Source organism: Artemia sp. Qi Xiang Cuo, chromosome 21, assembly GCF_049724085.1.
Source record: "Artemia sp. Qi Xiang Cuo chromosome 21, ASM4972408v1, whole genome shotgun sequence".
Lineage (NCBI taxonomy): Eukaryota > Metazoa > Arthropoda > Branchiopoda > Anostraca > Artemiidae > Artemia > Artemia sp. Qi Xiang Cuo.
Genome location: NC_142814.1, coordinates 41,465,245 through 41,480,016, shown reverse-complemented (window position 1 = coordinate 41,480,016; position 14,772 = coordinate 41,465,245). Strand labels below are relative to the sequence as shown.

General features: G+C 35.8%; 1 protein-coding gene across 1 annotated transcript; it reads right to left on the bottom strand.

Moving 5' to 3' along the window:
• Positions 1-3,966: 3,966 nt before the first annotated feature.
• Positions 3,967-5,716, bottom strand: LOC148939558 (uncharacterized). Its single transcript, XM_089106754.1, has 2 exons — positions 5,412-5,716; positions 3,967-4,297 (listed from the first exon to the last, which is right to left on the bottom strand). Exons 1-2 carry the CDS (start codon positions 5,471-5,473, stop codon positions 3,967-3,969), a joined length of 393 nt encoding a protein of 130 aa, XP_088962880.1. The 5' UTR covers positions 5,474-5,716.
• Positions 5,717-14,772: the final 9,056 nt, after the last annotated feature.

Here is a 14,772-nt window from a genome sequence, read left to right as displayed (position 1 = left end):
CAAAATATACATTTTATTTTGCAGAAAATTTCTGAAGTAACCCATAGGCAATAAAGACTAAATAGTGAAGTGGTGAACTAAAAGGGTTCTGTTTATTGTTTTTTTTTCTACTAAGATGTATTTTGGCATAAGGGCATATAGACACAAATTCTCATAATCCAGATTATTATTTTATTTCTTTTTAACGTAAAATAAAACTAATTTGAAATTTAAGGAAGTAAAATCTAGGAGAAGCAGCAAGAACTGTCGCTTTCTGAGATGGTATAATGTCATAAAAAAATTAAATACTCCGACTAATGAGCAAAATAAAACATTTTTTTTCTTATTGCTATTTATTTCAATCTTTCTGTCGAAGCTCCTAAAATAAAAATGTCTTAATACTGCGTCACATATTTCCATAATATTCTACGAATTTTAGTGAGGGGGATAACGCAAAAGTACACTGAGTTCTTGTGCCATTGACAGGGAAAGTTAGAGTAACTCAATAACCGTTTTGTAGCCGCTTCTCTCTGTTGTAAAATTGTGTTTAATCTCATTGCCTCTGTTTCACATTTTCATGCCAAAAAATGTATTCCTTAATGTTTAACATTATAGAAGTGTGGATGACTATGTCTGAACCAAAGGGCTATATCTGATCTAATCTTAAAGTACGAAGGACATCAAACTTAAAGCTTTTGTTCCTCCCCGGTTCCATCTTAGGTCTAATCAATTGTTTCCTTGGGTGGTTCCTTGGGTCTTAGGCAGCTTTCCTGGATGTATTATAATTGTTTCTACGGTTTGCTTTGCGTTGTTATAACATTCTCAAGGTTAGAATCCCTGCTTAAAGCTTCACCAAACAAAGTATTTTTAAGTAAATTAAGTCTTTCAAATGAAAGCATTATTAGGACAATTTTTCAAGGGGAATCGTCCAAAAATATTTTAAGGGGGGATTTTCAGAAAGAATATAATTGTCTGGAGAGAATTTTACGGGGGGGGGGTGGTAGTTTACATTAGACAACTTTTCAAGAACAAGTTTCCCGTGAATGAAGTGAATTTTTCATGAAGAGAAAACCAGATTTAACGGCATTATTTGAAAAATGATCAGAAACTTAATAAAAAAAAGTAAGGAGCAGCCCTAAACTGAAAACAACGGGAAATTATTTCATATATAAGTGAGTTTGACTATTTGTCCCAACTTTTTAAGAGCAACTCCTGAAACCCAAAGGGTCACCTAAATTAAGATAAAGGATGCTGCGCTAGATCCTTAAGGTCCATCCCAGTGGTGCTGATTTCTGTCTCAAGGCCTGTCAGCAAGAAAGTGCAAGGGGGGATGAAAGCCAGCCACCCTAGGCTTTCGCACACCTTTCCTTTTTACCTTCCCCAGATTTCTCCAGGTACCCATTTGGAGCTTAGTCAACTCTGACTGAGCTTACTGAATCACGCCACACTAAACCCCGTCCCAAACCAAATAACTGGATACACTAGGATTCGAACCCTCACCCTTTTGGACAAGGGATCCTAAATCTAGCGCACGAATCCACTCGGCTAGGAACCCAAAGCGTATGTAATTAGGATAAAAAGCTCTTTTAAAAGGACCAAAAATAACTATCATAAATAGCTAGGTATCGAGGAGCAAGGTAAAGAGCAAAGTTTCACCCCCCCTTATTCATGGAATAATTCCTGTTCTGTTTTATTTTTAATACTGGTACTAATTTTAAATTTAAAAAACTTTTTTTTAATTTAATTTACACAAAAAAGAATGGACAGTTCATAGAATAAAAATAAGCACAAACTAGAAATTGAATCTTTGATTATGGCCATGTATTGTACTTCGTCGGCTGGGAGGATGATTGTCGTATCTGACTCGAGACGAGTTTCAAGAAAAACGCGATTGAAGTTTGAAACGCGATATCTTTTTTATTTAATGACGAAACCGGGATTTTTTTATCTCGACTGTAGTCGCACTCAAGGGCTACAACCTGGTTGAAATTTCGTTCACCTGGAGCAACTGGATATTGAGATATTGCTTGTTGAAAAACAGATACGACAAAACGCTCGCGGAAATTTCTTTTTACGGAAAACCAATACGACAATTTTGCTCTGAAAACTAGCAGCGTAAATGTCTTATCTCTTAGGAACTCAGTTTTGCAAGCTTTAAATTTTAATCAATTTCGAATATAAAAGCATAAGAAAAACTCAGCACTACTTCGGGTACAAAGAAACATCGTTCCAACGAAACTGGACCTACTTTTTTATGTTTTATCGAAAAATGCTTTGTAGTATGCTTGGTCCTCCAGCGGCATGAACTTTAGGAGGCTTTTCACGTCCTTGATCTTTTCCTCAGGCAAGGAAGAGAGCCTAGGGAGTGGGCCTGGCTCAAGTAACTCCTCAATCACAGTAACTTTGGAGACTCCCCTTCCTTTTTTAACTACTGCAGCCTCGGGTGCAATCTTCACCAGTTCATGTGAGGCAGAGCCAAAATTCTCCTTGTAATACACTCTTTTGTGCTCAGTTGAAACAAATCTCAGTTCCTTGACTTTTGTGAAGGGAACTTTCGAATATCCTTTGTATTCTTTGGAGCAGCTCTGAAAATCTAAGAAGTCAGAACTTTTCATTTGGATCACAATGTACGGTTCCTTTTTCCTAGCTTTAATCATAAGTCGAGTGAGGGTCAGAGGTGAATGAATTTCCAATTTAGCAAAGTAATGTTCGATGGCACTATGGACAGCGTCCACTTCTTGGATCGATGAGTGTCCTGGGTCGCAAAACTTCATTGTAATGGACTGAACATGGGGGAGCTTTTTCAAAGTATCCTGCATTTGGTAGCTCATGATACTGTTCCTATTTTGCGGGACACAGGAGTCAGACCACGTTATAAGCTCTTTGATATTTGGATGCCCTGAAAAGACTTTTGACAATATAGCCGCCACTGCACTTGCAATGTCATTTCCGGTCCGCCCTCCAATCAACTCAGACCAGAGAGCACAATAGATCTCCTTTTTCGTCTGTTTACTTGGATCTGGTTCAGCACTGTCCTTGTAATGCAGCACAGCAGTCAAGTTATAAGTATTGATCTTTCTTTTGTACAAGAAACAAGATGCGTTCCCTCTTGGCAATGCAAATACATTTTCCAGATCAAAACAGAGGACTGGCTTGGTAAGCAATCTATCCATATCTCTTTCTACTTTGGTTTCTGCTTTTGACCTTTTATGATTTTCAAAAATAGCTCGTTTTTCGTCAGATACCGTAATTCCATTCCTGCGTGCAACATCAAATTCTTCGCACAAATCACACCGGTCATTTTTTGGTGTGTGGAACGACAAGTTAAATTCCGTATTGAACACTTTCCTGTATACAGTTTCTGAGGCACTCTTGCGGCCCTCATCTTCGCACTTTTCACAATATAAGCTATACATCCGAGCCATGTTCAAGTTAGACTCCAAATATTGTTTGGAAGTCTCAGCCCTTCGATAGTGGGACTCGATTTTTGGAAAGGAGTTAATGTGGTTACGTATGAAGTCCATGTCTTCCTCTGATGTTTTGTTTTTGGCGATCTTCTTCCTTGGAGGCGTGGGCGTTCCGCAGGTATTCTTCTGCTCGTGAGCGTAGTGCACTCTCCTCTCGGTTATGTCGAACGTTGTCAGATAAAAAGATCTGCAAACCTGCCTTTCTTTTCCGTTGATGACAAAAAAATACTGGTAGGTGTTTTTCCTCCTTGTCACTTGTTTTTTGTTTTTCTTCTTAGGCAGGCACTTTGTGGTTTTCAGATAAAACATTTTCTTCATTTCAGCAGACAATTTCCAGAAATTATCAAAAGCATTCTGTCTTTTTTCGGGTGGGATTTTGTGACATTCGTAGAAGCAATCTTCAGTACACTTTGAAGGCTGCACAGAACGGACTCTGCTATGCGTTTTCTTAGTCTTGGGGTTAACGTAGGCAGTCCCATCATTATTTGCTGTCTTGATCTTAGTTTTTATCCATTCGCTTTCATTCCTCAATTTTTTTTCTCGTTGATTTTTTTCCAGGGTCAACGCCTTCTGTGCCATTCCTATTTCCAGCTACAGGCTCTGTAAAAGAATTTGAACCTCTCTCGACATCTTCAAAATAACTAGTTTCATTATTCCGATTAGCTTGTCCATAATCAGTCGAAACATAAACCAAGGGCAACGGGGAATCGGAAAGAACTCTTTCACCTGCATCAGCAAAGCTTGACTCGTCTTTGTAAGAAATGATGCTCGGTTCATTTGCTGATGAGCACTCAGCAATACTCGGTGCATATTCCGAATCTTCGTCAGAATTCTCAAGGTCTTCGTCAGAGCTGTAAAAGAAAAAAAAATTATAGTGGTTACTCCAGCGATGGGCTCAGTGAAGAACTGCAGGTCAGGAAAATGAAATTTTCAGTAGACTAAAGATAGGCTTTGTAAGGATAGACTAGTCTAGGCCTAGTAATAGCAAAACATATTTTTAGCTCTAATATTTATTAAAGGGGAGAAATCAGATAAAGAAAAAAAGGAAATATACCATTAGATTTTCTATTTCCTTGTCTATTCCCCCACAAAGCCAGATACACCTTTAGGCTTAACAAAACAGTTTGATTTTTCTTTAAACTAGCTTTATTTGGTAATACACATCAGCTGCTGATGAAGAACTGGGTATATTATCCAAGCACCCCTGGTGTTTGGATAATCACTAACTTTGGACAAGCAACCGAGCATAATTTGATTCAAATAGAGCCTATATTTCCAAGCAAGCTCTTAGTCTTGCATATGTATAGATTTAGATTACCTTGTTGGGATTAGCTCAATTTGATCTCAGAAACTTTTTTATACTGAAAATTAAGCTTAAAGAAAAGTTAGCAAACCCTAGTAGCCTATTTTTTCTTTACAGCACATGTCTGGGATTGAATCTATTTATGTTTGAGTGGTTTTGTATCCTACAAGGCCTATAGGATCATGTGTTTAAGATTGGGCAGTATTTTCTAGAATTAGCCTAGGCTATGCTTAAACTAAATTGTGTATTTGTCATTAGACTCTACTATTAACTATCAATGCATTCAAAACATTCAGCAATCCATATGGCTAAAATATTCAGCCTAATCAAATAGCCTAGGCTAGCCTACTTGTTCAAGAAAATTTGATACTTCCTTTGAGTTCTGCAAATTAGCAAATCGCATTATGAGATGGTGCAGTGGTACAATAATGTGCGTAAATAGACAAGACAATTCTGTTATCTAGGAATAGAACCATATTCCTAATTCAATGCTGTTTCCAAATCAAACTATATATGCACCAAAAATCATAACAAATCAGGTAGCCTATTTGATATACTCTTGGGTAAAGGTGCAGTGTAGCTCCCCTGTACTATAGGGTGCAGAGACCCTACTCTATACTATACTATAGGGTGCAGAGGCCTAGAAGAAATCGACACTTTACCTGCCAAATTCATCAAAAATTGCTTCAAAATCCCTCGCCAAGTTTTTCCTTGGACGCGCCATTTTCTTCTTCTCTGAAGTGCGTGACGGCAAAACAGCCAGATACGACAATTTTCCAATACGACAATTTCGCTAGCGGATTATCAGCGATAATGTCCGATACGACAAATGGTTTTTGGTCTTTTACTCAGGAACGGTAGCCAGTAGAGCAAAACAAAAAGCAGATTCAGATTCTACGCAAAATTTTACACTAGATGGCATTCATAACTCAATTTTGGCCGGAGATGCCTAATACGACAATCATCCTCCCAGCCGACGACTTGTTTGACAACCAACTTTTAGAACTAGGGCAATTATGTGAACAATTTAGAGAGCATTAACTTGAATAAGTAAGTATCCTTGCAGCTAGTATTGAATCTGAATGAGTTCTTGACCTATCAGATATATTTGGCAAAGAAAAACTCGTATTTATAAGAGTCCCAAAGTTAATATTAACTTTGTTTTGGGGACGGTGCGACTTCAAAATTATAATTGCTGCAAAGGTTAACCATAATTGAATATACCTTGCAATACATTTAGGCTGTATTGTTTGACGTAAATAAGACACTTACTGTTGACCTACTAAAAAAAACATATACAATATTGCTTTTTGACTCTTTGCAAGACGATAACAATTGACAAAATAGATGGATCTCATTGAATTGCTATATAATCAATAGAAAAATTCGTGAATCTAAAAAAAGGCAGTTTTCCTATGCCCGTAGATGCATTCATCAACATTATTTAAATCTAATTAAATTGGGTTGAGTGTCTCGCTTTATTTACTATGTTTTATGGCAAAGATAAAGGAATAGTATTACTTGCATTACAACTACCTCTTGGTACATTATAATTCCTTCATTTACAAAGAAATTGAAGCTTAAAGAGTAATAAAATAGTCGAACTTAAACAGTAAAGAAATTGGAGCGAAGAAACAGCAATATTATAAAGTTGATATGTATTTATTATAGTCAAATTTTATAGAAGATAAAACATACGCATTTTTAAATGTTAACAAATAACTCTTAATGTGGCAACATTAATTAAATCTGCTTATTCCAAAAAGTTCATTAAGTGGACACACGCTTTTGAAAGCATCGCGGTATCTATTGTTTCATTGCTGTAGTTAATTATGGAGAAAAGAACTGGATAAATAATGCTTAAAGTAAGCTCCTTAGAATCTATTACTTATTAAAATATAATCCTGACATAGTAAAAAACGAACATAGATAGGACTAAGCCTGAAAAAAAACAAAAATAAGATGTACATGGTTTTTTCCCTTAGAATTGATAGTAGAAAGTTAAGATGACATCAACTCATTGAGCTGGAAATGTGAAGGATTTTCTATATTTAGGACTTAGGAAAAAGTTGTCCCCTGGTATTGGAGGATTAACATACGGGGGTTCACCACTTTTAAAGGCAAAAGTGGCGCAAAGGGGTTGCTATGCCACTTACTGGAGGGGGAGATCCCTCGTCGGCCCAAAATAGTAGGATTTCCGTGAGTACTCCAACGGTTCCGTACATACTAGCGTGATTGGATGGGCCAGGGCAACTTTTAAAAGCCAAGGTTTACCGATAAGATATCTAAAGATCTCTTTAGACTCAACCTAGGCTGAAAAGTTAAAAAAGTGCATAGTTTAAAAAAAGGTCTTACTGTATTCACTTCACGCTGCATAAGAACTGATTTAAAAAGACTCTTTCTCCCAGCCCGCTCCGCTACACGCGTGACTGCGACATGGGGTACGGGGTGGTAAATTAATTCTTCCAGCCAATCCTAGGTCTTTGCCAAGAATGGCAAAGATTTGCAACTTATCTCACAGTGAGTCACTTAATTGAAGTTAGTAATGAACCAGAAGAAACCAAAAATATTCTCAAGAACAAAACTATCACCAAACTCAGAGGTGATGACATCTTGCAAACAGCTATAACTCAACTATCTTCCATCAAAAGGGACATAGATTCCACATCAAAGCTAGTTAGGCCTGTTGACTCAACTGCTAATCAAATCGACGCCATTGCCCTAGTCAAAGGCAAGAAATCTAAGAAAAAACGGCGAACTTTCCATCCCAGTCCAAAATTACCACCAATGATAATTCGTCAGCTGAAGAAGAATTTCAGTATTTAAATCAAGCAAATGATGAAACTTTGACCACAATGGATATTTAAATGTATACTATGCAAGATTTTACGTTTCTCACAAAATTATCACTGTGCAATAATCTTGTTTTTAACTATTATGATTACCAAAATAATTTGCACAACAACCCCTTAGCTCGCCCTAAGAGCCCCTTAGGCCGTTTTAACTGTCAATATCTCGACACTAGATTTTTTAAGAAATGTGAAACCAAAGGTAATGCAATAGACAAAACTTAATATAATCTACTTTAACATCAAAAGCATAAGACATAAGTGGACTAATTTTAAAGATTTAATTTTAATTAACTGTCACTGCCCTTTCGAAGTAATTGGAATAACAGACACGTGGCTTTTAGGAATTGATGATACTAATGAATTTTCCCTCCCTGGCTTTCAAGCTATTCATATTGAAAAAAAATTAACCAAGTCTTCTTTTGGCATTTCTCTTTACATCCGGTCAATTCTAAAATTTACCAGGCTATTGCACTGTGAATCCTTATTCTCGCAACCTATAAATAATATATGGATGTATTCAATAATTGTTGATATAAGTGTTGACGACAATTCTTTTATTTTTTCATTGTTTTATAAACCACCCTCATGTCCGACACCTTTCTTTTGTAATCTTTTTGATGACTTTTCTAGTTTTATTAATTTACCACAAAAGAAGGCAATAGTTTTTGGGGACTTCAATTGTAATTTACTAAATGTTAGCAGTAATAATGATTGTGATACCTTCTTTGAAACATTTACCTCAAGTGGTATTCTTCCGACAATGCTTTTTCCTACTAGAGTTGATCCTATGAGGTCTACCATTACTGTAATTGATAACAATTTTGTATCCACTTCCTTGGGAAACCACCTGTCCTCCAAAATAATATTCTCTGACCTCTCAGACCACTTTCTAATCTATTCCTACCTACCCTTCCAACCAACTATTAAACACACTAGAACTAATATCCCTACGTCTAATAGAATATATAATATTGTGAATATGAACCGGTTCACGGATCGTTTGAAATAATTTGACTGGTCAAAGGTTTTGGGTTGTCAGAATGTTAATTCAGCCACAAATGGTTTTACACAGGGACTGAGTGATATTATCAGTTCAACTTTTCCAGTCTGTAAATCAAACCGAAAATCTACCTTTATATACCCCTGGATGTTCAATAGCCTGATAATCTCTTCATATTGTAAAAATGACCTATATAAGTTAGCTTGCAAAACCAGTAGCGTTATTGACCTAAATAATTATAAAACTTACAAAAACTACACACAAAACTCTTCCGTGAAACGAAAAAAAAAATATTATTGTTCAAAAATCACTCATTGCAAAGGGACCTTGCAAGGAAAATTACACCATCATAATCAGCATATTTGACAACCCTATTTTATAAGTTTCAAGTCCCTATACACCATAATACGGAATTTTACATTTTTACCACAAGAAAGATCTCGAATGCATGTTACTTTGTTTCTTTAATTTCTTCCCCAAGGATGACCAAATGGAAACAGTGATCCTATAAGTTCAGAAGACGGTTCATATACCATCGATGCAAAACAAAATTTGGCGTGATATAATCAACTTCTTGACAAAGCTGTTTTAGAGTATAAGAAAAGTGGACTTGCCTTTATCGAAACTAAAATACTTTTTAAACTTCATTTGAAAGGCCATTTCTTGGACAAACATCAACATTTTGACACTACTGACAAGCCAAATTTTTCTTCAAATTTTGCTTCAAATTTGACATCTTTCGATGCAAAGCAGCTAGTTGTTCTTCCTTTTCTCGAACAGCAACAAGTTCATGAAAATGAATAAGGTCAGTTTCCTTATAATTTGTTGATACGATAAAATAATGCTATTGGGCATTAAGCGCTACCTAATAATCGAGCTACCACTAGTGCTACCTGGGTTTTGTTGGGGTGATATGAGAAAATGGGCTAAAATTTACCGACAACTAAATAATCCAGCATTTCATTTGTGGTTTTTTGCAGACTGTCAGTGAGAACTGCGTCCTAGAGAATATTTATGGCGCTTGGGTCGGTTGCAACCTGACCAAGAGGTATCTTATTGCTCTGTTCTTGGGTATTATTATTGTGTTTGAAAAAGTATGTGATGCGTGAAAACAATTTTTACACAGAACAGGAAACACCCTTCCTTCGCCCACTAGGGCTACCAGGTTTTTGTTGGGGTGATATGAGAAAATGGGCTAAAATTTACCGACAACTAAATAATCTAGCATTTCATTTGTGGTTTTTTGCAAACTGTCAGTGAGAACTATGTCCTAAAGAATATTTATGGTACTTGGGTCGGTTGCAACTTGACCAAGAGGTATCTTATTGCTCTGTTCTTGGGTATTATTATTGTGTTTGAAAATGTATGTGATGCGTGCAAACAATTTTCGCACAGAGCAGGAAAGACCCTTACTTAGCCCACTAGTGCTACCTGGGTTTTGTTTGGGTAATATGAAAAAATGAGCTAATATTTAGCAATAACTAAATAATCTAGCATTTCCTTTGCGTTATTTTTCAAACTGTCAGTGAAAACTGCGTCCTATAGAATATTTATGGAGCTTGGGTCGGTTGCAACTTGACCAAGAGGTATTATATTGCTCTGTTCTTGTGTATTATTATTGTGTTTGAAAAATTATGTGATTCGTGCAAACAATTTTTGCAAAGAACAGGAAAGACCCTTTTTAGGCCCACTAATGCTACCTGGGATTTGTTGGGGTGATATGAGAAAATGGGCTAAAATTTACCGACAACTAAATAATCCAACATTTAATTTGTGGTTTTTTGCAAACTGTCAGTGAGAACTGCGTTCTAGAGAATATTTATGGTACTTGGGTCGGTTGTAACTTGACCAAGAGGTATCTTATTGCTCTGTTATTGTGTATTAGTATTGTGTTTGAAAAAGTATGTGATGCGTGCAAACAATTTTTTCACTGAGCAGGAAAGACCCTTCCTTGGCCCACTAATGCTACCTGGGTTTTGTTGGGGTGATATGAGACAATGGGCTAAAATTTACCGACCACTAAATAATCCAGCATTTCATCTGTGGTTTTTTGCAAGCTGTCAGTGAGAACTGCTTCCTAGAGAATATTTCTGTTACTTGGGTCGGTTTCAACTTTACCAAGATGTATTTTTTTGGTCTGGTTTGGGGTATTATTATTGTGTTTAAAATATATTGTGATGTGTGCAAATATTTTTTGATCTGTGCAGGACTGACACTTCCATGTCCCACTAGAGATACCTGGGTGTGGGTGGTGTGATATGAGAAAATGGGCTATAATTTACCGACAACTAAATAATCGAGCATTTCATTTGTGTTTTTTTGCAAACTGTCAGTGATAACTGCATCCTAGAGACTAATTATGGCGCTTGGGTCGGTTGCAACTAGACCATGAGGTATCCTATTGCTCTGTTCTTCGGTATTATTATTGTGTTTGAAAAATTATGTGCTGCGTGAAAAAAATTTTTTCACAGAGCAGGAAATACCCATCCTTGGCCCACTAATGCTACCTGGTTTTTGTTGGGGTGATATGAGAAAATGGGCTAAAATTTACCGACAACTAAATAATCCAGCATTTCATTTGCGGTTTTTTGCAAACTGTCAGTGAAAACTGCGTTCTAGAGAATATTTATGGCACTTGGGTCGGTTGCAACTTGACCAAGAGGTATCTTATTGCTCTGTTCTGCGGTATTATTATTGTGTTTGAAAAAGTATGTGATGCGTTCAAACAATTTTTTCACAGAGCAAGAAAGACCCTTACTTGGCCCACTAGTACTACCTGGGTTTTGTTGGGGTGATATGAGAAAATGGGCTAAAATTTACCGACAACTAAATAATCCAGCATTTCATTTTTACCGACAACTAAATAATCTTCAATGGATTATAGGACTTTTTGCTACTGTATATTACGTGTAAAGTAATTCGGACAAACTAGGCAGAAGATTTAATAATGAAGAGATTCAGTTTGCTTAGCCGGAGTGGTGTCAGATATAAATATAAGAAAAAATTTGTTAACTAGTGAGACCCCATTTGGCAATAATATAGAAAAAAGATGTTTTTTTTTGAGAATGATTATATTTCAAATTAACCCTTTCTTTGATTATTATTTTCTTGGTATAAAATTAATATCTAACATCACTCTATTATCACTTCTCCGCCACGTTGAGGTGAAACTGATAGTACTTTTGATTTTGTTTTTATTTTGTGAAGTATATACGTATTATTTAAAAAAATACGCTTTTCATAGTTATACCTCTAACTAAAATTAAAAATACAAGGGATGGCCCACCACCACAACTACCAAGGAAACTTTAAGCGATAAAACTGTAATCAAATTGTAAGCAATAAAAAGAAAAATAATAACCCTTTGAATTTCAGCTTAGGCATTCCTTTTGAATTAAATATAAACGAAATTTGTTTTATCGGTTTCTTTTGTTCTCATTATTGTTTTTAATTTTAAGCTCATGACAGATCTGAATAAAAAAGAAGACAAAATGAAAATTAGAAAATCATAATTATTGAGAACATTGTATCAACCTTTCTGAACTACAGTTGAAGAAAAGTGTAATATAAAAAAATTTGGCAATATTCTAAAGTTAATCTTCAATACTCTGGTAAAATCAAATGTTATATTCGTGGATAAGAAATACTATTCATTTACGAATAATTATTGCAACTTAACATAAGTTCTATTCTTTTATTCTGTTTCATATTTTTTACTTAATATTTCAGTTCAATTTCTGTTTGAAAAAAATATATGATAATAATTGTAAAATCATCTTGATTTCCGGAATAAAAATACTATAATATGCGAATAAAATATATTTCTAGAGTAAAAAATTTAGTTTTTTCCTAATGCAGTTTGTATGTTCCTTTCATGTTTTGTAATATTCATCTCACCTCACTCACTTTCCAGAATATTTGAATAGTTTCATAATACAGCGAATAATTTCATAATACAGTATAGTCTACAACTAATAAATACAAACTGAAAAATAAATAGCCAATAAATACAAACTGTCGATTAGAAAAGCATCTAGAAACTACAAACTGAAAACGTCTTAATAACCATGCAAAAATATAAATCGAGAAGAGAGGGAGGAGAGTGGGGAGGAGGAGAAAAAAAGAGATTTTACATCAACTCATGGTGAAGTTAGAATCAATTATGAATACAAATTTAGTAGCTTTAGCAGTTGATTTCAATCTTTTATTATGACCCAAGCTCCTATAATATAAAACAAACAAGAATCACAGCAAAGCACCAGACGTAGCATTAACACTTTCAAAGGGAAAGCACATTCGGGCTAAGAAGGTAATAGTACATATTGCTTCTTCTCGATTAAGCTGTCTATAGAGAGGTGGTCGAAGTTTGGTCTAAATCAATCATAAATTCACCTTTTTGATGGGTTTTACAATTCTCTAGTGGCTTGTTTGATGAGCTCTGATGATAGGTGTTTCAGACCGGTGTTAAAGGCTAGTCTGGAGTGCTGGTTGCGTAAATTGGATTTATCACTGCATTATAAAATGGACCCGTTTGCTTTGGAGTGCATGGTTCATATGGATGGGAGCAGTGACGTTTTGATGTTATGACAAGAGGCAAAGCACTTGGCTTCGAGGCAGAGGTGATCCCATATTGGGCAATTCGTACTTCTATTCTAGTCTCTTCTTATAATGCTTCATTGGGAACTAGAATACTACACATTGGGAACTACACTTATGACATTACTTCAAGTTGTGAAGGATGGGGCTGGGATATATGAATAGAGTTTCTTCCTATCAAGGGCCCGGCTGCTCTTCTTAACAACTATGAACTTGGATTATCACTAAATAGCATGAGCGAAATATATTAAAAATTTATCATTTAACATGAAATCTAAAGGACCAACACTTTTTATTGTGCATTCAAGTTTTATTGATAAATAATTTAAAAACATTATTAAAACGCATTATTTATAGGGCACTGAAATCAATATCATATATGTGAGAAAGGGTTATTTTAAACCCGTCACTACCACTTAAGTGTTTTTTGACGTTTCAATAACTCGATGTTGAAAACTTCGGTCCTGTGTTTTTTCTTCAGATAAATGTCTTTCCTTGTTTCTTTTCTTTTGAGTTCTGTACTTATTCCTTTTCCATCTGTAGAAACGATAAATTATTTCTTAATATCAGCTGTGCCCTTTTTTATTTTTTTGACTACGTATTTTGTCAAAACCACAAGGTTTTAATTGCAAGGTTACGGGTGACCCATCAGAGCTAAAGCTACTTTCCGATAACAAGTTTGGTCTATATTGTCAAGGATTAAAAGAAAGAGCATAAAGCTGATTCATTGGAAGAAAGTTGGCTTGATTCATTTGAAGTAAGTTGATTCACAATATTGGACTTTCTATCCTAGGTGGAGTTTAGCAGCCTAAAGAAGGGCTGAGATGATAGTATTTGCAGTAGGAAAACGTTTGTGAGGCATACAATCATTTACTACATAGACAGGGGGTCAATTTACCTTCCGATGAGATAGGTAAAGGTTTTAGTGGTGACTCAGTGTGGGTGCATTCTTGGTATAGAGTTTAACAGTTTGACCATTCAATCACGTTACCATACCCTGGACCAGGGTATAACATACAAAAGATACTAAAATACTCTATGTTTACGGGACAGTAGGGGTAAGCGCGAGCATTTCATTACAATATTTGTCATCAGAGAGGGTTGCCGTCTAGTGAGTAATGTGGCCCCTTTTTTGTACCAATACCTGGTAGCAGTCTTGGCTTACCACTAGAAACCCAATTTGTAATATTATTTGAACAGTGGGAACATACCATTTCCTTGGTAAAGCGTGATAGTCCAAGGCAAATCAAGCCACCGTGTCACTCAATGGTTGGGAAACGACACCTTTCTGGTCCAAACTAGCATTCCTAAGGCATTTTCAGACCTTTTCCATCAAAAGAACCATATAAACTAGACTTAAATTTAAAGAATTATACACTAGATAGTTCAAACTTAAAGAACATTCCCAATAGCGTTTCTTCTGATGATTTGTGACAAAATACGCCAGCAGGGCACAATGTACCTTTCTAGTGGCAACCTCTGGTACCCGTCATCATCACTTGAGCGTTTTCTGGCGTTTGGATATCACAGTATATATATATATTTTTATTTGAACAGTGGGAACATGCTATTTCA